Source organism: Acomys minous (assembly GCF_964271855.1).
Source record: "Acomys minous genome assembly, chromosome: 12".
NCBI classification, from domain to species: domain Eukaryota; kingdom Metazoa; phylum Chordata; class Mammalia; order Rodentia; family Muridae; genus Acomys; species Acomys minous.
In genome coordinates, this window is record NC_140493.1 from 2489214 (window position 1) to 2516493 (window position 27280).

The 27280-nt window shown below is 57.9% G+C and overlaps 1 protein-coding gene across 5 annotated transcripts; it reads left to right on the forward strand.

Moving 5' to 3' along the window:
• The first annotated feature begins 390 nt into the window (after window positions 1-390).
• Window positions 391-27137, forward strand: FIGNL2 (fidgetin like 2). Of its 5 annotated transcripts, none has more exons than XR_014773115.1 (2): window positions 391-1466; window positions 17189-19452. XR_014773115.1 is itself a non-coding variant. In XM_084749730.1 (2 exons), exon 2 carries the CDS (start codon window positions 23520-23522, stop codon window positions 25455-25457), a length of 1938 nt encoding a protein of 645 aa, XP_084605856.1. In that variant the 5' UTR covers window positions 391-1466; window positions 23509-23519; the 3' UTR covers window positions 25458-27135. The 5 variants fall into 5 exon arrangements, 4 of the variants coding, with proteins under 4 accessions (XP_084605856.1, XP_084605859.1, XP_084605858.1 ...); XM_084749730.1 differs by lacking the exon at window positions 17189-19452 and adding an exon at window positions 23509-27135; XM_084749733.1 differs by lacking the exons at window positions 391-1466; window positions 17189-19452 and adding exons at window positions 4857-4910; window positions 23509-27137.
• The last annotated feature ends 143 nt before the right edge of the window (window positions 27138-27280 follow it).

Genomic DNA, 27280 nt, shown 5'->3' on the forward strand with positions numbered 1-27280 from the left:
TTTGTGTCAGAGCGTTTGGGTGGAGGTGTGGGGTCAGAACGGGAAGGCGCACTATAAACAGGAAGATGCCAGGGCCGGAAGAGCCCCTGATTTTGATGAACTTCAGAATTTTATTGGCTGTTGGTCTTATTTCCATATTTAGGCTATGGAGGGCGGAGGAGATGATTGGCAGCCCGTGCCTTCCTTTTCCCTGGCATCTACAGAGCTGCCTGGGTCTCCAGAGACACAGTCACTGGTGAAGGGATTGGATAGTCTTTAGGGTTCTGCCAGACTCAGGGGTCAGAGGCCGATTCTTGCTCAACTGCCACCCGGAAGGAAAAGGAAGGCTCAGAAGGGGTCACAGATCCTCTGGACGCTCTCTCCAGCAGAACCGCCGCGCCTGTGCCATGGCCTCCTAGGGCCGAGGGAGTCTTGGCCTTGATCTCCACCGAAGCTCTGACATTGCCTGCCTAAAACTGCGCCAACTCTATACTGATAGCGTCAATGCCCTGCTCGGCACAATGCAGTTGTTTAGCGCATTCCCCTCAATGCAAACCAGGGAGGTGGCTGGGGCTTCTTCGGTCCCCGCCGGAGAGCCCAGGGTGACTGCAGTCTCTTTGGGGGAAGCTCCCCAGCGTGACTGACCATTTATAAGTCCCTGTACACTCCCCACCCCACTTATTCTGTGGCACCTGTGCAGAGACAGTGCCCTGACCTGGCTATCCGCCTTGCCCTGGGCAGTCTGCACACTGTAGGTGCACTGCGCACCTAGGGACGTAAGCGAGAGTCTCCAGGCGTCCCAGAAGAGGTGGTCCTAGCCAGGCAGCGGACGGGGCGGGTCCGGCCGGCTGCCTTCCCCTTTGCCCTTCGACCCAGGAAGCGGCTCAACGCCAGCGGCCACGCTCGGCAGCCTGGAGCTCAAGCCTGGCCTCTGCACCCGTCCAGCCTCCCTGGTCTCCCCGCCTCTAGGCTGGACCTCCACCCCCAGCGCAACTTCCCGCTCCGACGGCAAGGGAGGCGGGAGCAAGCGAGCGGCCTGAGAGTGGCGCAAGGACACTCACGCACCGAGGGTCATTTGCTCTTTTTTCCCCCCCGGGTGGCTAATTTATTTTCGAGCCCGGGGAAGGAGAGGCGGGGCGGCGAGGCCGCTCCAAGGGGCTGGGCGAGCTGGGGCGGGGGCGGGGCGCTGGGAGGGGCGGGGCGCGGGCCGGGAGGGAGGGAGCTGGGGGCGGGCGAGGGGAGGCGGGGTGGGGGTCCTGCCTGCGGGGGGAGCCAGGGCCGCCCCTTGTCCGGCCACCCCCACTGCCCAGTCCCGCTCCCGGCCGCGGCGGCCGCAGCAGCCGCAGCAGCAGCGGCCCCAGGATGGTGAGCGCCGCTGACCCCCAGCCTTGGCCTGTCGCCCCTGGCCCGCGCTCCCGCCCCTGTCCCTGGGCCGGACGCCCCCCGAGGCCGCGCACACTCACCTAGGACCCGGCCGGGATGCCGAGGTACGCGTCGCAGGCCCGGGCGGGGGCAGGCGCGGGAGCGCGGGGGCCGACCGGGGGTCAGGGGGTGGCGACTGTGCGGTCCGATGTCCGGAGCTTTGTCCGCGGGCGCGGGGCTGTGCGAGGCCCGGGAGGGCGGGGGCTGAGGGGCAGGGGGTCCAAGTAGGCGGAGGTCGGAGGGCAAGGTCGGGAGAGACCCGAGCGGGTGCGTGGGAGCCCAGGGTCATTTCCCTGGAAGGGGGCGACCAGGGATGAGATCGCCGCTCGGCCGCCACCGGGCACCCGTTTCACCGCCGGGTCTGGAGCCGAGTGGGTGGCGTTAGCGAACGGCAGGCTCTGGGGAGTCTGCGGACTTGGGGAGTGGGAGTCAGGATTTACGGGTTCGGGACCCCAAAGGATCCGGCGGCCGGAGCCCGAGGGCCGGCCCGCAGGCCCCTCCCACTCCGTCAGGTCTTTGTCCAGCGGCCCCTGTATGTGCGGGAGGGGGTGGGGGCTGGGTTACTGGCCTGGAGATTCCCCAGCATCGTGACGGGGCAGTGACAGGAGACTGAGGCCATTTCAGTCCCTGCGCCCCTAACGCACACGCCCTTCATTTCTCCTCACCTCGGGACAGTAGTCCCAGCTCAGAGTTGGGGTGTTGCACGAAGCTGCGCTTACTTTCACCCGTGGGTCACTGGTTAATCGAAGCCCCCGGAGTTCCCAGCTTTTGCGAGAGCCCCTTAAACTTCCCCACTCTTAGAGCCCTCTTCTGGTCTATGCAGAGATTCCCACTTTCAGACTCTTGGTAAAGGGTCCCCCGTAGATTGTTGGGCACACAGTAAGAGCTTAATAGATGTTGGCTTTCTCCAGGACCTCGCTGGTTCAGTGGTTCCCGCAGGCGGAGGGCCTGTGTGTGGAGCTTTAGTGCCGGGGAGAGGGAGAGCAGCCTAGAGCCTGCGCCCCGCGGCGGCCCGGAGTGCAGGGGTGGGTTGGCGGGTGGGTGGGCTGTTAAAGGGACGGTCACTAAATCAGGATTAGGCCGTGGGGCTGTCAGGCTGCCGGCCCTGTCTCCATGGATACCTAATTTAGAGGAGAATGGAGGGACGGAAGAATGTTTGTGTTGTCCGTAGGGGCAGTAGAGGCGGAGCGGGCTCCTGCTTTCAGCCTGGAGCTGGGAGCTGAGAGCTGGGAGCTGGGAGCTGGGAGCTGGGATCTGCTCCCCTCCCACTTTGAGTTTACAGTCTGGGGGTTTCTCAGTTCCCCAGGTTTGACACTTTGCCTGGAACCACCCAGTATTTGGAATGGGCCTGGAGACACTGTGGTCCAAGGACCCCTGATTGCATGGGGGGAGTTTCGGAACCTCCCAGAGTCCCATCCAAAACCCCTGAGCATCCTTCCAGAACCTCCCGTGTCCCAGAACCCCTAGGCTGGGTGCGAACGCCCTTCTCTGCTGGGCTTTAGCTCCGCCCCCGCTCCCCCAGGTAGAGTCTTGACATGCAGCGGGGGTGGGGGTTGGAGGGGGTGGGGGGTGGCGCGAGCTACAGTGCCCCCAGGATCTGAGAGCCGGATTCCACTGCCTGGAGCTGCCGGCAGAGGGTGGGGCGGGGCTTTCTCCCTTCGCCAGAAGAAAGGGGAGGGTCTTGCTTGGACGGGCCTGGGAGGGCTGTGTGACAGGCCTCGTAAATCCCCCTTACCCATATTTAACAACACCATTTCATTTATTTCCCCTTGATTCCATTGGTGCCCTCAGTATCCAGAAGTGACCCTCACGCCGCCCTTGCTGTGCTGTCTTCTCGGGGAATTTAGTAGTAAAGCAGCCTTGGAGTTGCTCCTGGAAGGCCCAATCCTTCGGACTTCTCAGTCTCCCTAGGAGGAGGGAAAGGGGGCCTGGGTGACACAGTGATGCGGTGGGCGGGCAAGGCCTTGCATAGTCTTTGGCTCTGGGGAAAGACACTGGCCAGATTGAGGGCCACTTAGTTAGACACTCCTAGTGCACAGGCAGATGGAGGCGGGAGGAACCAAGGCCCCAGTACGGTCCTCACAGCGTCCGTTCCTGCCTCCCTCCTGGCCATCAGTGGCCACAGTTTTTTATGGATCAGGCGTCCCTCCCCTCCCCTGCCTGGCTGCAGCTTTATTGCTCCGTCTCAGGGTCTCTCCACGCAATTTCACGCCTCTCTGCCTTTGCTCCTGCTGGTCCTTCAACCAAATGCCTTCTCCATTGTCCCGGCCCTGCCACAGCCTCCTCATTCTTCAAGGCCCAGCTAGGATGCCACATATCCCCCTGTGTAGCCTCCCCAGAGTCCCCAGCTCTGGTCACTTGCCCCCTCCCTCCACAGCCTCCCCGCCCTGCACCTGGACCTCCCTTCCATTGTGGTTGGGTATGGCCCCTGCCCCACAGTGTACTTTGTACCGTTTTGGCCATAAATATTGGTTGGGTGAGGAAAAGGAGGTCTGTGAAGACTTTAGCCAGGTGGTCTGCAAAGCCTGGAATCTGGTCACTTTGGGCAAGAAGCTCTACCCTCCCGGGTGGCGGAGAACCCTGAGTGGCGCGTCGCCTCCTTTCTTTCTCCCTGTCTCCCCTCCTCCTTTATGACTTTCCCCACCCCCCAGGTCCAGGGGGGACTTTGCCCTTCCCTTCCCCACAGCCCAGCATTCTTTCCCCGCCATTATCATCCTGTTAAACAGAGAGACCAGTCACGACTCATATGGATCACATTAACAATTGCTTATTATCTGGCCGGGAGCCCCACTCCTCATCACTAGTCCCTTCGGCTGCAGCTCCGGGTCCTGCCGAGCCTCCCCTCCCCTCCCCTCCCCCACCACTGGTCACGGAAGAGGTCAGGGGACAGGTTGGTTGGTTACCCTCTCCTCCCCTGACCCCTCCAGCAGAATTTTTGCCTCTTCTTGCCTTGGCTCTCGGTGGCTTTGCCACCTTATTTAATGAAAACCAGGCTCCACACAGTGGGCCAGGCTCAGGAAGGTCCCAGGGCTGCATCCGAGAAGGTGACCAAGGCCTGGCATACTTTTGGTCTGCTTTGAGGATTCTTGTCACCAGTGGACAGAAGTCAGGGGCCACAGTGAGCCATACTCACCTGAGATCTTAGTCCTGGGGAGAGGGGATTCCTCAAAGCTGTGTGACACCGGATTCCAAGGTTTTCCTGCAAAGAATTAAGAAATAGAACCAGAGTAAAACTGGACCCGAGAGCTCACACCTGTAATCCCGGCACAAACAAGGTTGGGACACAATTCTCATTAGTTCAAAACTAAACCCAGGGTACATAGTACATTCATTACAGGGCCACAGAGCGAGGCCTGGGCTCAAAACCAGTCACTGCCTGCAACAAGAGAGGGCCTAGATGTAACTCAGTGGTACAATGTGTGTATGGTGACCCCATCACGCCCAGCAGAAGAAGCAAGGACTCTCCCATGGTGTTTCCTGGAGCCGAGCGAGTCAGCCTGAGGTGCACAGTGAGTGAGGGGGACTTATGCTACAAGCATACACTGGAAGAACCTAACTGAGGTGGTAGGGCCTTTAGGACCTCTTCTGGGGGTGAGGGTGGGGAGAGGGGAGGGAGGGAGGGTGTCTCTGGGCTGCAAGTTAGCTCAGGAGCAGAGTGACCAGCCAGAATGTACAAGCTCCTGGCTTGGAATCGGCTTGCTTGTTTGTTTCAAGACAGGGTTTCTCTGTGTAGCCCTGGCTGTCCTGGAAGTCACTCTGTAGCCCAGGCTAGCCTCGAACTCAGATTCACCTGCCTCTGCCTCCCAAGTGCTGGGATTAAAGGTGTGTGCCCCCACAGTTGGGCTTTGGGTTAGATTCTGGGTCACTGAGAGGCAAAGCAACAGCAGCTGAAACTGTGGGTCTCTAACTTTTGACTTGTAGGAATCCCCAGGAGGCTAATGAAAGTGTCCCCAGGAAAGTATGCTGTCACCAGCTGGCACCACCATACTCTGTGATCCCCTTTAAGGGCTGTTGGGTCCAGAAGCCCCTTTTCCGTGGTCCAGCCCCCATGAGGTTCTGAGGCCAGCCAGGGTCTGGCCTGCAGCCTACTTCTTCTGACCTCACCAGGTCTTGGCAAGGGACTGCGTGAGCTGCAGGCCAGGCATAGGTGGTGGCTGGGATGTCTTTCAGGTGGGAGGGTTCACACTGCCTGGGTCAGGGTTGGGCTGCTCCCCGGCTTTGATCATGTGGCTTGGAAGGAGACTGGTCCAAGTTATTTATTGCTTAAGGTTCCACTTGTATGCTGGAACAAGGGGCCGAGTGGATGGAGGCTCTTCCCAGAGCAGCCTTCCCCTCCCCCCACCCCTCCCCCTCCCCCACCCCAGGATCAGGGCAACTCTGAGATCCTGCAGTGTGGAGGAAGTGCTCAGTTCCCCTTGGGAAGTGAGCTAAGGAAGGCATCTGCTTGAGCTATAGCCTTGAATGACTGTGGGGGGGCGGTCTAAGACATCCCCCTGTGACTCCGTTGCTGCGACATTCCCCTGGCTTGCCACACCAAGAAAACACTGCAGCGGTGCAGTTGGCACCTTGCTGCCTTTCAGTTCCTAACTGTGGACAGCTTTAGGATTCACCTGTCAGCCGGAGGCAGCCAGGAGTTCACAGTGGAAAGCTGAGCCCAAGCCCGCCCCATTTCATCTTGTTAATTTATTTATGGCAGTATTGCTGATATTGGGGCCTTGTGCGTGCTAGGTGGGCCCTCCACCCCTGAGCCCCATCCCTGCCACCCCCAACCCTAGTTTACATTGTCTGGTCCTGGACCCCACTCTAACGAGAAGCCTTGAGCTGTAGTGACCCTGCCTACCACAAACCGCGTGACTTCTTCCTCATTTTAGTCTCTGTCTCTTTATTTGCAACATGTGGGTAAGAACTGTTCACAGCGGTGAGGTGAATCCTGGCTTCAGTTTGTGTCTTTGCCCCTGTGGTACATGTCTACCTCTGGTGACCTCTGCTGAGTGACTCAGAGCCCAGGCACTTCCAAGAGCCACCTCCCAGGGCAGGAGTAAGGTGATGCAGAGGCTTGCTGATGGCCATCTCTGAAGGCCTGCCCCCTCCCCTCCAGGCTGCATCAGAATAAAGGGGCTCAGAAAGGAAGCAGGCAGGAGAGCCAGTGTGGCTGCCCCTGGGAATTGGGGGGCAGAGGCCCAGGGCCTGGCATGCTTAGACCAGTGACAAGCTTACTCGTTGACACAAGGAAGAAACTGCCTCTCACTGTTTGACTCCTGGAGAGAGGTCTGCCTACTGTAGTGACCCACTACTGCCGCGTCCTGGGTGTATCTCAGCCATGCGCTTGATGCCGGCCATGGCCTCTCACGTTTCTCCCCCACCAACTGGACTCTCACACGTGGAGTCCGAGTCAGTCTCTCTCAAAAACCTTTTTTTAAAAAAAACATTTATTTATTGATTGATAATTTGTTGAAGTCAGGAGAGCTTGGGGAAGCTTGGGGTTTTCTTCCCACCCTAACTCGCTGAACCATCTCGCTGGCCCCTAGAGGCTCTCCTAAGTCTCGGCTTTACACGGGAGGCCTGGGGTGGGGGAGCCCTGGTGTTGCCTGCCACAGGCCTTTCACAGCAGTAGTAATTGCTAAGGCATGGAGATCACGCTCAAGGCAGCCATGTATTCAATACCCGTTGTCGTTTGGTTGTTTAATGTGGCGTCACCTTCAAGGAACTTACAAGATGCTAGGGACCAGCAAAGAGGCTAAAGGACAGGCTTCGGTTCCCAGCATTCCCTGAGTAGGAGAGACCCTCTGAGGGCGTGGCCACTCAGAACTGTACAGGGAGGTTGGGGGAGAGGCTGTGAGGAAGGCCAACTGCCGAGGAGGAGCAGGAATCCTGGGAAGGGGCTTGTCCTTGGGAATCTGTGTCAGTGGGAATCGGCAGGCAATTGGGACAAGGGTCACTCTTGGGGCTTGTCTTCCTGGAGCTCAGAGTTATTTTTGACCCTTGGATAATTAAGAGTCTGGGGAGGTGGGAAAATACTAGGTGGTTACTGTGCACCCCCACCCCCCCTGAATTTTATGGCTCCGTCCTCACCCAGTCCGTAGGTTGATGTCTGCTGGGGACAGACCTGTCTAAGGACTCTGAGCACCAGGAAAAATCACCTCTTACGCCTCGCTCTGCAGAGACACAGTGGTTCGTAGATGCTTTTGCTCCTTGGAATTACCCCCAAATAGGGATCAACTCCGCGTGGACGTTTATTTGAACTTCTTGTGGCTGGGAGGTTCAAGCATGTCGGTCTGGCCTTTGGCAAGCGTGTTGGTTCCAGTCATGACGTGGTGGAAGGGCACAAACGCACTGTCGAGGCAGAGGGAACCGGCTAGCGATACTTGTCCATTCTGGTGAAGCTGTTTATTATTCATTCATTTTTTAAGAAGTAGAGACGGTGTTTTGCTATGTAGTAGCCCTGACTGGCCTTGAACTCCCAGAGATCTGCCTTTCTCTGCGTTATGAATGCTGGGATTAAAGGTGTGAGCCACCGCGCTCAGACCCCACTCCTTTTGTGGGAGGAAGTGCTGCGGCTTGAACCTGGGACCTTATGGCACTCCATTGCTGAGTCATGTTCGGCCCGACAGGAGTCCATTCATGAGGGTTCAGTCTGCACGGTCCAACTACTGCTTTAAAGAATGGGGTCTCTCTCCCTCTCTCCCTCCCTCCCTCCCTCTCTCTCTCTCTCTCTCTCTTGCTGTTTGTATTTTTAAAATTTAATTTTTATTATTATTATTATTTTTAACACAGAGTTTTATGTAGCCTAGCCTGTCCTGGAGCTCACTGTAGCACTGATTGGCCTCAAGTTTTGAGCAATTTTCCTACCTTAGTTTCCCTGAGTGACTTATGAGCCATCACACCGGGCTTCGGCGATTTAGCAAGGAGCCTCCGACTCGGAGCACCAGGCCCTTTCTCCAGGCAGACCTTGTCCTGGGAGCCCTGTGAGCACTCTCCTGCCTCTTGGTTTCCCGCTGTCACTTCCTGAGTTATGCCTGTCATGCTGTCATGCCCGAGTTTTGGATCCTTAGCCCCTCACTGAGAAAGATGGAGCTGTGTCAGGGGTTATTGCACCCGAGGGAGTCTGGAAGTTCAGCTTGGGCCCTGTTGAGTGTCCAGCAGGCACCCACCCATGTGAGAACTGCAGGAGAAGCCTCCCAGAGGGGGGAGGGGGGGGAGACTCAGGACAGAGGCAGCGCTGGGTGTCCGCGTCCCTGTTGGTGGGGAACACAGAATCTCCAGGTTTCTAGAACCTCTAGGGTCACCCTCCATGAGTTTTGCTGTTTTTCAAGGAGTCTGGGGTGGTGTGGTGTGGTGGTGGTCACTTTTCTCTGAGTGTGACAAGGTCTGGAGTTAACGTTGAAGCCAGAGCGTCTCAGATCTGGACACAGGATCAGAGGGGCACCCGGCTTGATTCTAAGGATGGGAGGAGGTTCTGGGGAGGCTGATTAGGATGGAAAAATCGAGTGATAGCTTCGTCCTAGCTGTTTTTCATCCCTTTGGCTTCCTGTTCTGGCCTGGTGACTTAGACAAGAGAACAGTACCTCGGTTTCCTTATTTGTCACATGGGATGCCACTCTGGGATTCTTGTGAGGGTTAAATATCCGGCATATACGAAGTGGGCAATGTGTTGAGAACCCCACCAGAGCAAGCAGAGGGGTGTTCGTGGCTCAGCCCTCCCCCTCCCCCAGTTTCTCCTGCTGTCTCTGTCCCTGTGGCCCTGCAGGTGTGGGAGCCATCCCTTGAGGACAGTTCTTCCCACTCGACACCCAGGTGGACCGGCCAGGCGGCATAGCTGAGTGACTCAGCTCAGCAACCCCAGGGCTGGGGAGGGCCGCACGCCTGGGGATTTGGAGGTGGGCTGCCTGGGCCTGTTTCCTCACCTTTGTGAGGGTGTGTCTCTCTCATCCCCTGCCACACACAGGAATGGGAGCACCTTCGGGGCCAGGGAAAAAGGATCAAGCAGACCTCTAAGCCTTTTGGAGGCCTCCCACACCAACTCCAGGCAACCAGATGCTAGGTCTGGCTGAGTGGAGGACCAGCATGGTGTCCTGGTGGAGACTGGAGCCCTGAGGCTTGTGTTCAGGACCTCAGAGAAGGTTGTGGATAGGAAAGACCGTTTTCCAATCCAATCTTTTCCTTTGTAGACAAGTACAGTTTTACTTATGCAATGAAAAGTAGTTTTGAGAACAGATCACAGACTTTCCAGCTGCAAAAAGGGCCTGTGGCTTACATCTGCTCATCCACCACCAAGCCCCACAAGAAGAGGGCTGCTAGAAAGCAGTGACCCAGCTCAGCAGAACAGCAGGCACCGGCTTCCTTCCTCAGTGCCTGGGTCTTCCCCCACAGCCGGTGCAGGCCGGTACTGAGCTCTCTGGTTCAAGTCCTTGAGAAGTAAGTTTAGAGGCTGGCGGTGTGGTGCGGTGCAGGTCGCCTGCCTTTTTTCTGGAAAGCTTTTGCCGGGCAGGGCAGTCATTCGAACCTGACATAGCAGCACGGACTGGCCCCTCTTCCTGAGGCCTTGGTTACTCTCACACAAACCGTGTGTGTATGGGGGGGTGGGGGTGGGGAGGGCACCAGGGAGAGCAGCATCGAGGGGTGCCTGGCCAGACAGCTCGCTCTTAACAAGATTCACACACAAGGGGGCTGAACAGGGAGGGGGCTTGGTCTAATGAGGGACAGCAGCTGTCAGCCCGCATCTAAATGGTGGGGCAGTGGGACGGGGCGCTAAGGATGGCCAAACAGCTTGGAAGTTCCCCAGTGCAGGCCACGGGGAGGTGTTCAGGACACGGGGACTAGACAGAAGCCTGGCAAGAGCAGCCCAGGTGGCTCAGGCGCCAGACTGCTGTGACAGGAGAAGTGAAGATGACAAGCCTGAGGCTGGTGGGAAGGAGAGGTGAACGTCCCGTCACGTCCCGTCAGGGGAAGAGGGGTCCACGTGGGCCCCCGCCGTGGGGGATGATCTCAGAGGATGTCAGTGGAACTAGGTGAGTTATGACAGGGGCTGTGGCTGCTGGGGAGTGACAGTCATAGGTGAGCACATGGGTTCTGGAGGGAGAGGGTAGAAGTGGTTTTCTGGGCCATGTGGCAGCCAAGGTCTCTGGACACCCTGGCGGGCCTTCTAGATTGTCACCTGGGTTCTCTGCTCTTTGGGTCCCAGGGTTAGTGAAAAGTGGAGGTCAGCTCAAGACGGGGATGGATCTGGTCAGTGGGCTCGCAGGAGGGACTGAAAAGCAAGCTGGCGATCTTGCCTGGGCAGTTTCACGAGGACAGGAGGGACATTGTGAGGGCCACGGGGGTTCCTTATGGACAGAGGAGAAGCTGGAGAAAAGACACAGGTTGGAGGGGCCTGGGCTAGCCTGGGGGGGGGGGGCTCTGTGTTTTCCAGACCGTGAGGTCCACATTGTACGCTGTGTTCACCCAGGGCCGGCAAGCCGCTCTTCAAACCTGCTGGGGTTTGTTTTTCTGTTTGTTTTGTTTTGTTTTCTTCCTGGCTGGGAAAGCCCTTCTTTTCCTGGGCTCTCCCAGACTAGAGCATGAAGCCGGCCTCGGAGGAGCCGGTTCGAACCTGCTCCTGCCCTGCCTGTGGCTTGCTCAGCTCCAGCCCTGGTCACTCCTCTGGTTGGCTGTTTAATGCTGCCTCCCTCAGGCCCACGGTGGGGCTAAACTGTACTTGGGGGAGGGGGGGGTGGCGCTGAGAGCAGAGAATGACAATAAGGGGAAAAGGGAAGGACAGCGTCCTGCTGTAGAGTGGGCTCGCACCACTTCCCCTCCTGTGGTGGCTCTGAGAGAGTACAATGGGTTGTGTGTGTGTGTGTGTGTGTGTGTGTGTGTGTGGTGTGTGGTGTGTGTGTGTGTGTGTGGTGTGTGTGTGTGTGTGTGTGGTGTGTGTGTGGTGTGTGTGTATGTGTGTGTGTGTGTGTGGGGTGTGTGGGGTGTGTGTGTGTGTGTGTGTGTGTGTGGTGTGTGTGTGTGGTGTGTGTGTGGTGTGTGTGTATGTGTGTGTGTATGTGTGTGTGGTGTGTGTGTGTGTGTGTGTGTGTGTGTGTAGGCCTTTTGGTCTCTGGGAAGCACCTTGGGTTATATATCCAGTCCCTTTCTGTGACTTCCTGAGGGCCCAGGAGTAGCTCTGTCCCTGACTGACTGCAACTGTAGCTCCAGGACGTTGTGGTAAGGATGGGCTGTGCTGCCTTCTGAGCTGTCCCTAGCCCCAGGACTTGCTTTTCTTATCCAGGGAACACATTTGGCCATTCCCGTAGTCCCATCGCCAGCAGGCCAAAGGTACAGACAGGTCAGCTGTGCTGAGCCCCTCGGCTGCCCCTGGATAGTCACCTGAGTCTGCCATGGTGGTAATGCTGCCGAAAAGAGAAAGCTGGCTACCAGATTGATTTCTCGTACTCAAAACACAGGCATGAGGTAAATGTGTACTTTCTTTAGGGGCGACACAGGGGTTCTCTCTCCTCAGCTTCCACAGGGAGACAGTTTATGAAAGATACAGGTCTGACCGCTCTGTGTTTCTGGATACTGCCCTGTCCTGGGGACAAGATGGGGTGGTGGAAGGCAGGGGCTTGGAGCGTTCCTCAGCGGGGACAGCACTGGAGATGGCTGTGGGAGAGCAGGGTGGAGCAGCTGGGAGAGAGAGGCTTCTGAGCTGGAAAAGTGATTAGGCCAGGCCTGGCAGCACCAGAGAAAAGAGCTGCGAACCACTGAGGCGGACAGGGGTCGCTGGGGCCTCCCTGAGGTACCCCCAAAGGCAGCCAGATTATGGGAGGTACTGCCAGGCCCCTGAGGTAGCGCTGAGCTGGCTTAGTGTTTGGCAGCCTTCTTTCTGTCCTGTGTCCAGCCTCAGGCTCCTCCAGTCACCTTCTGAGAGTTGTGGGGAGGGGCCCTGGACGTCACCCTGGCCTCCTGGGGCTGTGGACAGGCTGTTTGATCAGTGGGTGTGCAAATTGGGATTTTATGGATTGCTTATTCACTGCTGGAGCCGAGGGCCCCCAAATTCCTCTGAGCCCCAGAAATGTGGAGCTTCTTCCTGGGAGGGGGAGGGGGAAACTAGCTCCCCAAAGGCCCCACCCTCCCGCTGTGGCTCTTCGAGGCCCCAGGCTTTGTCAGTGGAGGGTTGAGCGGTTCAAATGTGCTAATGCACTCCCTGGGGGCTGTGGACAGTGGGGCTTACTTGTCAGTGCTGTGATTGGCCAGAGACCGTGAGAGGGGGTTTGTGGAAGCAGCTGTGTGTGTGTGTGTGTATGTGTGTGTGTATGCACGAGTGCGTGTGTGTGTGCCTGTTTGAGGGAGGGGGTTGAGGGGGATGTCCACCCTGCTCAGACCACTGGACAGAGACAAAGGCTGGGACAAGGATGGAGCTCAGATCCAGCCATGCCCTTCCGTGGTCAGGCTGACAGGGAGCCCCGGTCCGTCTTTACATCTCTCCCTGGTGGGGGATAGGGAACGGGCGGGCCGGTGGGTGGCCAGGTTAAGTGGTGGGACTGCGCTGCATCTGTTGGAACAGTCCGGCTGAGATTATCTCCCCCTAAGATTCTCCGTCGTCTCTCCCCACCCTCTCGACTCCCCTTGCTGGGACTCAAGTCAGCCCAGGCCTGGCCAGACATCAAGGCTGGGCATGATCTGTCCAGGCCTCAGGGGACACAGCTGTGACCCCCGGACTCTGTTGTCATTTGACAGTGCTTTCACTGTGGTCACATTTCTCCCCCCTCTGTTGGGATCCCATCTGTCCTTGGGATTGGATGAGGATGAGGATGGTGGGCAGGAGGGTGGGGGAGGGGCGCTTAGGGGCTGATGGGGGAGGGAAGGCCGGAGGCCCAGATGACAAACTGCTCTGTTCTACCTTGTGTCCTGCCCCTCCTCTCTCTGGGCAGACCAGACAGGCTGGGCTTGGGGGAGGGGGTTGCCCCAGCGAGGCCGAGGCCATCTCAGGGAAGCTGGAGTCCTGAAGGAACAGCCTGCATCCTCAGGAAGGCCACCTGAGGCCTGCCCCCACGGTGGTTCCCGGTTCCTTGCATAGCTTGGGCTACATAGCAGAGCCCTGGTGGGGATCAGAGTAGCCTGTCTAGAACTTTCCATGGTGATGGTCTATATGGAGCTTGAAATGTAGTAGCCAGTGTTGTTTTGGAACTATGCTGTAATTTTGTTACGTGTTAATGGATTTAGCTGTAAATAGTACCCCGTGGCTGGTTTTTGGCTAATGTGGGATTGGAAGCAAAGTGCTTGGGAGCAGATTGGCATCTTGGGCCCCATTCTGGCTGGAGCTAAGCGCGACCCTTCCTTTCGCACCATCTTCCTTCTGCAGTCAGGTTGCCCCACATGGAGATGCTGTGTGTGTTCTCTGTGGCCAGGGACTGCCTAAGTGCGCTGGACTGTCCTCTCGTGACCTGGCATGGGTCAGACAGCCACAGTAGGAGAGGGTGGAAGAGACTGAGGGAACGCCAATGGGGCTGCCAGCCTGGGAAGGCTTCCCGGAGGAGGCAACAGCATGAAGTGGGACTGGAGCAGAGATGGAGCCAGGGAATGGGCCTCGGAGCCTAGTCCAGGAAGGAGGCGGGGTAGACTTTGATCCTGAGCAAGGCCACCAGGAGGAAGGCTAGAGCAGGGAGTGGGGCTGGAAGCGTGGGGTGGTCCCACTCCACCCTTGGCAGCTGGTCTAGCCTTGGGAGAATCCCTGTCTCCTTCCTAGCCTTAGCTCCTCATCTGTGAGATGGGAGGGCAGAGCCTTGGCTGCACACTGAGAAGGAAGGCCTATGTTAACGGAAAGGTTTTGCAAGTCCAGCCAGCCCAGGAAAAGTGGAAGGTTTCCTCCTAGGAGGGGTGCCAGCCCCTGACCTGGCCTCTCAAGAGGACAACAGATGGTCACAGCTTGGCTGTGGCCCTGACCGAGGACACCGATGGGGATTTCTTTGCTGCCCCCTCCCCCCAGTTCATGTGTGTGTGTGTGTGCGCACGCGCGCGTGTGCACACACAGCCCAGATGGGGGTCACTTGGCCAGCTTTGCTCTGGCTGACCTCCTGCTGTTTGGCATTTGACATATGAGGCGGCCAGGGGCCGTACCCCCCCCACCCCCACCCTGGAGAGGAGCCAGGCTGGCGGGCAGGCCTGGCGACCTCCAGGAAGAAGGGTCCCAAGGGCCCTGATCTCTTTTCCATGTGTCCACGACCTTTGATGGGAATTCCATCGCCCCCCCCCTTGTGGGCTATTGGAGGCCTGCGGGAGGGGAGCAGAAGGGAGGCTGCGTGGGTCCCAGGGAACAGGCATGGGTGCCTTGCGCCACAGTCCTCTGGGTGCTGAGCACTTCCTGTGGCGCACCCTCTCCTTCTTTTGCTGGCTTCATCTCCTCATCCCACCCTCTTAGTGAGACCACATTTCCTTATATGGACCAGAAGCAACTTTGAGTCTCTTTGCCCACTTGCCCGCCCGCCCATCCGCCCGCCCATCCATCCATCCACCCACGAATTAAGAACTTACTGTGTGCCAGGCACTGTCTTAGCTTCTTGGGGTTTCTTAATAGCACCACAGAGGAGAAAACAACAGATAGCTCATAGGAAGGGTGCTCACAAGAATGTCAGGAAAGCTGGGCGGTGGTGGCTCACGCCTTTAATCCCAGCACTCTGGAGGCAGAGTCAGGTAGATCCCTGTGAGTTCGAGGCCAGCCTGGTCTACAAAGAGAGTCCAGGACAGCCAGGGCTACACAGAGAAACCCTGTCTGGAAAAACCAACCCCCTCCCAAAAAAAAAACCCCAAAAAAGTCAGGATAAGGGGACAGTACGTGAGGTGACGGCTGAGCTGTGAGGGTGCCCCTGGCGCCACTGCCTACGGCTCGGGGAGCAACAGGTGAGATGGTGGACTTAGGGAAACAGACCCGTTAGCACTGGGGTCAGCCATGGTAAGAGTTTCAGCTTCTGAAAGAAGTGGGAGCCATCAAAACTTTTGGGTAAAGGACCGGAGCTCAGTGGCCAGCTAGCCAAATCAGCCAGTTTTAGGTTCAGCAACAGATGCTGTCTCAAAAAGTCAGGTGGAAAGCAACCGAGTAAGACAGTCAACGACCACCTCTGGCCTCCGCACACAAGCATGCATCCATGCTCACAGGCACACACACACACGGATGTAAAAAGAAAAAGCTTTTGATGAAGAGCGGTGACACAATCAGACACATTTCAGAACATCGCCTTGACTAGTGGAGAACAGCGTGGACAATGCTACAGTAACTAGGGTGTGTGTGAGTGAGTGAGAGCTATCTATGGAGGGCGGCATGCGTGTGTGTGTGTGTGCGCGCGCGCGCGTGCGCGCGCGCTCACTTTGTAAACATTCAGAACTCAGGGACAGCAACTTGTGGGTCTGAAGTGTGAAGGTGTCGATGACAGGCGCTATGTGCCTGACAGTCAGAAGGGACGAAGCTGTTCCCTCCCTCGTGGAGAGGGCTTAGAGTGTGTAGGGTGCGCCGGCAGCCAGGAGTTTGGGTTTGGGGGACTTTTGTTTTCGTTTTGGCATTTGGAGACCAGGTTTCACGGAGGCCGGCTTCAAGGCTACTATTTAGCCGAGATGGCACAGGTGCGTGCTCCCATGCTCAGCTTTGAGTCTGAGTCTCCCGTTTGTTACGGCAGTTAACTGTTAGACTGCAGGCTGCATGTGCCCGCCGTGGTGGAGTAAGTTTAGAAACCAAGGCTGCAGGGCCCTGCCTAGGTAACACCCAACATCGCGGCTGTGATCACCCGGAGACCTGCATGGAGAGAAAGCAGAACCCAGGCCTGTGAAGTGTGGGAGGTTGGCTTGTGGCATGGAGGGCAGCAGGGACATGTGCAGATGCAGGTGAGGGGAGCGCTGGGCCAGAATACACCCCGGTCCAGGTTGAAGATGAAATGAGGGGAACCAGAAATAATAAAATAGGGCAACTTTCAAGCCCTTGGTTTGGGGAAGGTTTTTAAAAGACAGAGGATGTAGCCAGAGACTATCGCAGGCTTTGCCCCCTACAGTGGGGACATCGCATCATATTGTGGGCTGAGGACACAGTGGAGTGTATGTGGGGGGAGCTGGACAATGTCATTGAGTCTTAAAAGGGGGCTCAGGGCCCAAGAGGAAGACCACACACAGCTCATCAGTTCATCCACCTCTTGCAGCCTTGAAGACTTTATCCAGCCTCCCCGAGGAGGTGAGGGCTCAGCGCTGTAGGGCCTGGGAAGGATGCAAGAAAGAAACAGGGCTCGCCCTGGACCCGACAGACTTAGTGAGCAGAGCGGACATGGCAGGTGTGAGGTACCACATGGGCCAACAGCCTGTCTGTGGTTCTGAATGAGCAGAGCGGGGTTTCTGTTTTTGTCCCCCCCCCCCCCGCCACCCCCGGTGTCTTCTGGGAGGCCCGGTGGCTTGCATTCTCCCCTCAGCAGGGAGACTTGTGCTGTTCGCAGATTATTAACAGAGGATAAACAATTTGGACAGAGGCGAGTGAGGAATCAGTCCAGCGGGGAGCTTTGCTGTCTGCCAGCCCTGTGCTTGTTCCTTGTGGCCCTCAGGCCTCACCCTGCGTGCAGGCAGCACCATGACCTTTCCTCCGGCTCTGGGGCAGAAGTGAAGTGAAGGACAGCTGGGGAGGGTTGTCACATCTCCCGCTCCCTCAGAGCAACGCTTCTCAGCGGACACGCGGGCCTTGCCAAGGCGTTGCAGATGGAACACTGGTTCCGAGGAAGAGAGCCCTTCCTAGGGCTGGCCACGCCTCAGCGGCACTGCTCCGGCCCCTGCAAACATCTACTTCTGTTTACAGGGTGGATGTGAGTGAGAAGACTGACATAGAGGCTGCTTGTGGCTCAGCAAACTTCTTCCCGCTTTCCTCATCCTGGGCCTGGATTCTGCGCCAAGGCCCCAATCTTCACAGACCCGTTTTGGGTGATGTCCATAGCCTCAGCCTTGGCTGTGTCTGAACTTCCAAAATAAATCTTTTATTCCCCCCTCCCTTTCTTTGCTATTCAAACAAACTAAAAAGCGACCAGGCAGGCTTCAGTGGCTAAGAAGATACACTACTCTTCCAGAAGACCAAAGTTAGGTTCCTAGCATCCATGTTGGGTGGCCTGTTAAGTCTAGCTCCAGATGAAAGTGTGCCCTCTTGTGGCATCTGCTGGTACTTGCATTCACGTGCACATAGCCCCACAAAGACAAAACACACACACACATTCTCTCTCTCTCTCTCTCTCTCTCTCTCTCTCTCTCTCTCTCTCTCTCTCTCTCTCTCAAAAAAAAAAACTCTTTATCAAGGGGCTGGAGAGACGGTCAGCAGTTAGAGCACTGCTTTCCAGAGGAACTGGGTTTGATCCCCAGCACCCACATGGCAGCTCACAACCATCTGTAACTCCAGCCCCAGGGGATCTAACACCCTGTTCTAGCCTCTTTGGGCACCAAGAATGTACGTGGTGCACTGACTTACATGTATGCAAAACACCCGTACACATTCAAAACAGCTCTATCGACTGTTAGTCCCGTTGGCACCAAAGATAGCAGCAGCTGACAGAGCTTTAAGAACAGTAGTGATTTACTTTTTGTTTTGTTTGTTTGGCTTTGTGTTTTGAGGCAGTGTCTCTTTGTGTAGCTCTGGCTGTCCCCCACCGCCTGACCCTGAAAGCTTACTTTTTAACTGACAGCAAGAAATGGAATGTTTTGGTGAATACACTGTTGTAAGGCTAAGTCAAGCTAGCTCTGCCCGTCACTTTACACTGCTGGCTGTGGCGAGTTCTCCAGCACTCTGTTAACTGCAGCCACGAGGATGTACCTACTGCACGGCCTTTGCCCTGTTCCTCCTAACTCGATGCTGTGTTCTTTTGGCTGACACTGTCCCAGCCCTCCTCTCTCTCCCCGTTTCTTCCTGCCCACACTCAGCTGAGCAATCCGCTCGGTCAGTTTGACTCAATCCTGCACATGAGGGCGGACTACCTGGAAGTTCATCAAAGTGTTGGGAGGCTAGAAGACAGTGTATTTAGTAATTTCCAGCAACTTCTGCTAATTCCTAGACATGAGTTGAGCCCCATCCTGTGCCAGGCCCCTAGAGCACATCCTGCCCCCTTCCCCCCAGGCAGGAGGATCCCCTGTGCTGGGACCTGTTCTCTGTCCTGGAACTGGGGAAAGAGGTTCCTGCAGTATAATTGCAAGGACTGGGGCAAATGCCCGGTCCTCCAGGTCTCCACTGGCACTGTCTGTCTCTCCTCTTTCACTAGCTGGGGGGTGGGGGTGGGGGAGGTTTGGCATGAGGGGCAGAGTCCAGAGGAGTGAGACCTGCTTAGGAGCTGCCAGGGACTGTGGGTTCCCCCCTCCCCCTGAGTTGTAAGCAGTACACAAAGGCCTGTGACAAAAGGCCTGTGGGCGCCTCCGTGAACAGATTAATGAGCTCTCCATACGGAGGCCCCACAATGGGATTCTCCACTCAGCCCTTTTGTCCCAGGCTCAGATAATGGAGCCAGAGGAGGCTGGCCCAGAAGGGGGCACAGCCCTGCTCCACTGCGGCTGAGCGGGTGTCCGGTTGCCCCTCCTCCACCATTCCCGCCCCCAAAGTGGGTAGTGGAATCTTGAATCATAGGATTTCTGAGGTCCTAAGGGGCTTGTGGGGAGCGGAGCTGGGTGCCATCCAGCCCTGTCTCAATGAGTAACTAAACTCCGAGACCCCCTTAGGAGTTCAGTGCAGCGGCTGGCTCTTCGCACGGAGCCAGTAGTTTGTGTCAGATAGAGTGTGTAGCTTAGGTGACGGGGCTGGCTGGTGGCCACACTGTGATTAGTAGAGCATCAAAGCTTAAGCCGGGCCTGGGGCACAGGGTTGGGTGGGGCACCCGTAGGCAGCAAGCCCTCTCAGGAAGGCAGTGCAGGACTATGGCAGTTCGGAAGGCTGAAGTTCTTTTTTTGCAATCTTGGACTCCCTGGAAATGGGGTAGGGGCTGAAGGAGAGACTGTAGTCTTATATTTAGTAACTTTGCTGTGAGCACGGTTGCCTGGAAATTAGAAGTGCTCTGGGCGGAGCCAGGCAGGGACTACCACACACACACACACACACACTACACCTACATTCTACTCACACTACATTACACGCACACTACACATACATTACACACACACATACACACATTACACACGCCCACCCTTTGTGGAAAGAAGGTGCTTTCTCCAGAGTCCCAGCTACCACTAGGGCAGGCCACAGACCCATACAAGAACCTCTTGCCTGCCCTGGGCCACGTGCAGCTGTGTGACAGAGTATGCCCACAGGGAAAGGAGCAGCTTTTTTTTGGGGGGGGGGGTGCTGTTTGGTCACATGGTTTGCATACCGAATCCACAGCCCTGGGAGAGAGCTGTGTGCACAGGAAGATATTGAAGCTGTTTCCTTAGGCCAGGGACAGAGCGGAGGTGGACACTGCAGGGAGAGCCAGAGTTCAGCGCCAGTGGACCAGCTGTGTGAACCTGGAGACCAAGGGCTCTGTCTGCACCTGTCTCATGTAGGTTGGAGCTGTAATACAGGTGAAACATGGATCAGGGGTCTGTGAGACGGCCCTAGGCGTGTCCTGTCCTTTCAGAGTGGGAAGTCTCCCAGCCAGTCTCTTGCCCCAGCCCCCCAGGTCGAATGACCCATCCGGCCACCGAGCCAGGGGGCACTACTTGGGACTTGTAGTTTGTACTGCATTTCACAGATTGTTTTAAACTCTCAATCCCTCTGTTTAATCTGGAGAAACCGAGGTCCCTAGGGTTGGGTAGTCTGCTCAGGGTCCCCTGTAAGTGTCTGGATCTGGCTTTAAAACATGCCTTCAGTTCAAAGCTCCTCTCTTGCCCGAGTCTTGGGTCTTCCCTTACCTCTGGCTCGCCCGACCTGGGGACTCTAGGATAGAGTGTGAGTCGATGGGAGGCAGGAGGGCTGGGGGCTGTGTGGGAGTGCTAACGGGAGTGTAGGGAACAGGGAGTTAGCGCTCTCCACCCGTGCTGAAGGCCAGGCCTGTGTGCCTTGGTCTCTGAGGGGGCACCTGGAATCAGCCTGTGGTATGTGCACATGTCCAGGAGCTTGTGTTGGGTACCCACATTCTCAGGTGCACATGGACCCAACTCTGCACACTCCCCTGCTGCCTGCTGTGTCTCCAGGCTCTTCCCCCCCACCCCCTACCATTTTCAACCTGAATGCAGTGCTAATAATGCCTGGCTTCCCTCCCTTTCTTGTTTGGGCCCAGTCCTTAGGCACTAGGATTCAGACCAGGGCTTTGTCCTGTCCCTTCTAGGTTTAAGGAGAATGCAAGGTTCCAGAACTCAGCTTAGCAGAAGTCGCTGGAGGAATGGCTCCTTGCCTACCTGCTAGCTTAAAGGCCTCATGGTCACCACATGTCGGCTGTGATCATCAAAAGAAGGGGTACAGAGCCAGGCTGGCAGTTAGTGGGGACCCAGGGCCAAGGGACATGAAAAGCGTTCACTCACTATGGGGAAGGAGCTGGTACGCAGCAGCAGTTAGGTCGGACTAATGGGGTCAGACCAGACCTCTGTGCTTGGTCAGGGTGGGGACCTGCTGAGGTGGGCGGGCTGCCAGGGTTTGGGCCTACAAGGTGAAAATAGGGGCAGTGGCTTCATTTTGATCCCCCCCCCCCACTGACCAAAATGAAAAGAAAATCACCTGAAGTATCTGAGGAGACAAGCCGGTGACTCAGTAGTATAGCATGTCAACTACCGGGTCCCCTCCAAAGAGCGCCGGGCCCTTCAGAAGAGAGTGAGACTCAGGCTCGGAGGACAGGTCAGGGTGGGAGTGGGCCCCTGGGGTCCAGAGTCTGAGGAGCGAATCCCAGTGGTCCCTGATGGGGCTGTGAGAAGACTGCTGAGGCCTGACAGAGAGAAGAGACGCTGCAGGATTGGTGTGCCCAGGGGAGACCCGGTCCTCAAGGCCACATGTCTTTGTTCAGTATTGGTGTTCAAGGCGCCAGAACACAGGTGACTGCAAATGGGGGTGGGGGTGGGGCGGCCCTGGGTTTAAGGTAGTAACACAACTCTCAGATTTATGTAACTGATCTCTGATCCTGTTGTTGGACCGGTTGTGACTTGATGTCTGGGGACCCCAGGTAATGGCTCTCGTCTTTGACAACCCCTCAGCGAGAATCTGCACACTCAGCCCTCACACTTCGTGTATCCGGCTGCTGGTGTCCTCCAGAACTCACCTCCCTTTCAGGTGCCAGTTCCTCAGCTAAAACCTTCCCTGGTGGGCCCTCGGGCCTTTTGGCTACAGGTTGATGTAGATAAAGGTGAAAAATGTCATCAGTTGAGTCATAGCCACAAAAGTACTGAGAAAGAGCAGAGGTGGTGAGGTGTGCAGAACCAAAGGAAACGCTTTTAGCTTCCTGAGAGCACGCGCGCGCATGTGCACACACACACCACCCTCGACTCTAGAAGCCACATCTGTTGGTCCTCTCCATAGGCTCTCAGTGTGAGTTACCTTTGTAGGTGGCGTGATGTACCAGAGCCCAGACAGCTCTGCAGGTTGTGATGTCTCCAGCAGGTGGCAGTAAAGTGCCCCAGGGAGGCAGTTAGCTTTGCTCTGTGCAACCCAGGCTGCTGCTGAACTCCAGGACTCAGTCTCTGGAGTGCAAGGAATGCAGGTGTGCACAGCTGCCTCTGGCTAGCCCTGGTCCCCATCTGGGATGCAGTGCTCCCTGTGACTTTTCAAGGTGCTGTAAAGACACTAGTTCTTCGGTGCGACCTTCTTGGGCAGGAGTGGCATGCACCCCTGAGCCCCAGGGCCCCCGGCACGCGCCTCTGTTTTCTTACTTCACAAAGGATGTTGCGTACTTGACCTCCGGCTGGCCAAACCATTCCAGCCACCCTTTGACCTAACCCCATGCCTAGTAGAGCGTGTACAAGCGCTCAATGCTGCTGTGTTGAGAAGGCCGAGGTAGAGCGCCGTAGTGTTTACCTAGCATGCGGGAGGCCTCGGGTTCAAGCCCGAGTGCAGCAAAATATTTAGAGACCAACAGAGTTTGCTGAAGGAAGAGCCTGCCAAGCAGCTCATGAGAAGCTTGGGCCTGAAGTAATTGCCATAAAGCTTGTGGTTTGCCACGGGCTCATGTAGTCTCTGAAACTTTATCCTTGGGTCAGGCCAGCTCACAGGAGCCACGTGCCAAGACAGTGTGCTGTTTCCCAGACCCTGGGTTCCTTAGTAATTAGTTCAGGACTCATGCCTCAGCTGGCGCTAGAGGGCAGCGTGGGGGACAGCGTTGGGACAGAGAACTGTGGCATCTCACAGATCTGTTCCATGAGCCCTACTCCAGGGACATCTTTGCGCCCTCCGAGTAACGGGGTTTTGCAAAGTGAGTCTGACCACACCTCCCTCTTTATCTTGTGACTGGGAAGCTCAGAACAAAAGGGTTCATTAAAACAAAAACAAAAACAAAAAAACTCAAAACTCCTCCAGTGCCGGTGATAGAACCCAGGTCCCCGAGCCCTTTACCAGCCCTGGGGATGCATTTGATGTGATCTGCAAAACCTCAGTGTACTCTCTGTGCATCCCCAGTAACGTATGCAAGGTGATGAGACCCGCTTTGGATGGAGTAGGTACCTGCCCCGACTCCACAGCCTTTACAAGCGGCACTCAGCCAGGTTCTAGCTGCCTTAGAGCAAGGGTTCTCAATCTCCCTAACGCTGCGACCCTTCAATACAGTTGCTCACGTTGTGACCATCAGCCACGATTTTCATTGCTATTTCACTACTGTAATTTTTACTACTGTTATGAACCATAACGCAAAAAAAAAAAAAAAAAAAAAAAAAAAGCCCTGGAGATGGAGGCTTACCAAAAGGGTCGCGACCCATGGGTTGAGAACCACTGCTTTAGGCACAGGCACAAAGAAATCAAACTGGCAAGGAAGTCAGGTGTTGCTGGGTTTTAGCCCCTCTGGTTCCCATGGTCAATGGGTATAGTAGCCAGGATAACTCGCCTGGGGCCAAAGCGAACTGCAGCATTTCTGGGTTCCTCTTGGTGTAGAGGAAACTATTTTAAAAACCTAATTCTAGGTCTGAAGTGGGCGGGGTAGCGTGTCATGGGCCCCAGAGCCACTGCAGGAGCTGACCAGCTGCTGCTCTTCTCACCTGCAGCTCTGTCGAAGATGCACTGGACACCGGAGCACGCCCAGCCCCTCAACCAGTGGCCAGAGCAGCATCTAGACGTGTCCTCCACGACCCCGTCGCCAGCCCACAAGTTGGAGCTGCCTCCAGGAGGTCGCCAGCGCTGCCATTACGCTTGGGCACACGACGACATCTCCGCTCTCACAGCCTCCAACCTCCTCAAGCGCTACGCCGAGAAGTACTCCGGAGTCCTGGACTCGCCCTACGAGCGTCCGGGCCTGGGCAGCTACGGTGACGCCGCCTTCCTCAACGGTGCCAAAGGGGACCCGGAGCCCTGGCCTGGGCCGGAGCCACCTTACCCCTTGGCCTCACTCCACGAAGGCCTCCCGGGAGCCAAGCCGGCCGGCGGGGGTGGGTCCGCGGGCCTCGGGGGCTCCCCTGTCGTAGCCGGGAACCTGGCCGAGCCGCTGTACACGGGCAACGCGTGCGGGGGCCCGCCGGCGGCCACCGAGTACGCGGCGGGCTACGGAGGCGGGTACTTGGCGCCCGGCTACTGCGCGCAGACGAGCGCCGCGCTGGCCCCGCCGCCCCCGGCTGCGCTCCTGCAGCCCACGCCGCCGCCCGGCTACGGGCCCTCGGCGCCGCTCTACAACTACCCGGCGGCCGGCTACGCGACGCAGCCCGGCTACGGTGCGCTCCCGCCGCCCGCCGCGCCCCCCGCGCCCTACCTGCCTTCTGGCCTGGCGGCGCCCACCCCCCTGCCCGCACCCGCGCCGCCCCGGCCCGCGCCCTACGGCTTCCCCGGAGCCGCCGAGGGCGTGTCCCTGAAGCGCAAGGCGGTGGACGAGGGCGCGGAGGCTCGCTACCGCAAGTACGCTTACGAGCCGCCCAAGGCCCCCGCGGCCGACGGCGCGGCTTACCCCGCCGCGGACGACGCCGAGTGTCGGGGCAACGGGTTCCGCGCGAAGCCACCCGGAGCTACGGAGGAGGGCGCAGGCAAGTACGGCGGCGGCCCTCTCAAGATCCTGGGCTCCCCCGCCTACGCCCCCCAACTCGAGCCCTTTGACAAGTTCACCGAGCGGGTCCCGGCCGCCCGCGGAGGCTTCACGGCGACGTCAGGGGAGCCTACCAAGGGTGTGGACCCGGGGACGCTGGAGCTGGTGACCAGCAAGATGGTGGACTGCGGGCCCCCGGTGCAGTGGGCAGACGTGGCGGGGCAGGGCGCGCTCAAGGCGGCGCTGGAGGAGGAGCTGCTGTGGCCCTTGCTGAGGCCGCCCGCCTGTCCGGGCAGCGCGCGCCCGCCGCGGACCGTGCTGCTCTTCGGGCCCCGCGGCTCCGGCAAAGTGCTGCTGGGCCGCTGCCTCGCCACCCAGCTGGGTGCCACGCTGCTGCGCCTGCGCGGAGCCGGCCTGGCTGCCGCGGGCCCCGTCGAGGGAGCGCGCCTCCTGCAGGCCGCCTTTGCGGCCGCGCGCTGCCGCCCGCCCGCCGTGCTGCTCATCAGCGAGCTGGACGCGCTGCTGCCCGCTCGAGACGACGGTGCCTCCCTGCGGGCGCCCCTGCTGGCCTGCCTGGACGGCGGCTGCGGCGCGCGCCCCGACGGCGTGCTGGTGGTGGGTACCACCTCGCGGCCGGCAGCCCTGGACGAGGCGACTCGCCGGCGTTTCGCGCTGCGCTTCTACGTGGCGCTGCCCGACGGTGCGGCGCGCGGGCAGATCCTTCAGAGGGCGCTGGCTCAGCAGGGCTGTGCGCTGAGCGAGCGGGAGCTGGCCGCCCTGGTGCAGGGCACCCAGGGCTTCTCCGGGGACGAGCTGGGGCAGCTGTGCCAGCAGGCAGCGGCCGAGGCCGGCCTCTCCGGACTGCAGCGGCCCCTCTCCTACAAAGACGTGGAGGCTGCTCTAGCTAAGGTGGGCCCTCGGGCTCTCTCCAAGGAGCTGGATTCGTTAGTTGAGTGGGACAAAATGTATGGCTCCGGACACTGAGGGTGGCAGGAGAGGGCAGCTCCGCTTTGACGGTGGTGGTGGTGGTGGTGGTAGGATGTCTTTGGCCAAAGGAGTGATGAATGTGGGGTGGGAGAGGGAGGGCTCTCCCGGTGGACTTGCTTTTTTTTTTTTTTAATGGGAAGGAAAATGGTTCTGCCAGGCAGATCGATGCCATATGCACCAGTGTACTCAGGTTTTTCCTATTTATTGTGGGCGGGAAGATCGCCATCTCCTCCCGGCAGACAAGGCACACCGGACATGAGTTGGCACCAGGGCCTAAGGAACTCCTGCTGTCTCGCCGCAATCCCTCTGTCTCCTCACCCTCTGAGCGTCGTCGCGGGCGCCCTCCTTTACCACCTAGCCTCTCTGTGTTGGCTTCGTTTCCTCCTCATGGCTTTGCGCCTGACCCTTCCCTCCCTGTTCCCTTTGGCTCCTCCTTCCGGTCCGCATCTCTGTGCTTCTGTCTCTGCTCCCCTCGCTCTGCCTCCCGGACCCTGTGCTTTTACCCGCCTCCCCCTCCCCCCCCCCCCCCCCGCCCTTTCCTTGTTCCTCATCCACACCGCAGTCTCTCTGGGCAGAAGTTCTTTTGGCCCAGAGGCTGAGAAGAGGGAGTAGGGAGCTCCCCAACGGCCTTGGTACCTTACCCACCTGAAATCTTGGGACTTCAGGGTGGGGCAACAGGGAAAACAAAAACAAACAAACAAAAACACCACCCAAAGAAGGGTTGTTTTTGTTTATTTTTGAGGGGAAGTCCCAGAAATGTAGGTTGCTTCATTATTGTAGGCCTCTTATTTTTGTAAGATGTGTAGGATTGCTGTTTTTTTTTTTTTTCGTCTTATTTTGACAACTCAGGAAGAAACTGACCTCAGAAAGAATGTTAGTGTGGCTGCTCTCCTGTTACGCCCCCCCACCCCCAGCCCTGTCCCAGGGGAGCAGATTCTCCCAGACCAGAGAGGCTTGGGGCTGATGATGAAGAGCTGACATGAACCCCAAACTCCTGTTCCTGGGACAGAAGGAGAATGTACCTAAGGGCCTCCTCCCTAGGCCCAGCTTGCAAGCGAGGGGGGTGGGGTGGGTGGGGCAGGGGCTTCAGGGGGTGAGGCTTGCTTGCTCTCCTCCTCACCCCCCCCCCCCATGCCCTAGTCCCCAGCTTCGGGGTGTCTGTGCCACTTACAGAGAGCTGGGCACTTGCTCTTGCCCGTTTCCTGCCACAGGTGACCCTGGCAGGGGGTTCTCAGGCTATCTTACTGCTAGCCTGCTCTGTCAGGCTAAGAGAGTCTCATCAGTGTCAGAGATGGTCTGGTCCCAAGGCTGGCAGGGCACCTGTTGCTCTGGGACCTGTCAGGAGGTAAAGCACTGCTCTGGAGAAGGTTCTGTGTGGGGCGTTTCCTTGGCCCCCTGGGGTGCTGGGTGTAGAGCTGGAGTGCACAGGGTGTTTCTCTGGGACCGTAGTCTAGAGTCCTTCTGTGCAACCCCACACACACCCTGCTCACTCCTCCGCAAGGCTTCAGCTGTTTGGACCCTCACGATCTTTGGTGTGAAGGTGGGACCCTCCCGTGCTTGTCCCAGGCTAGCCGCTCCGCTCAGCCCTACGGTTCCTCCGTCCCTTCGCTTTCTGGGTGCTGAGGGTGGCGTGCGCGACAGGGCAGGGTGCCTGGGGTGGGGTGGGGGATGGGGGCGGCAGGTGCACGCCTAGGAGTGTGAACAGGAAAGCTGCTGTGTCTCCTGCATCCTGTTCTCCGAGCTTCTCCTGGAGCCAGGCAACCAAGTGCGGGACCTGATGCCTCAAAGCCAGGGGCCACAGAGTGCAAAACATGCTTGGT

Excerpts from the sequence above, each read along its gene's own strand:
- FIGNL2 (XM_084749730.1), top strand. The coding sequence starts at position 23,520 with ATGCACTGGACACCGGAGCACGCCCAGCCCCTCAACCAGTGGCCAGAG.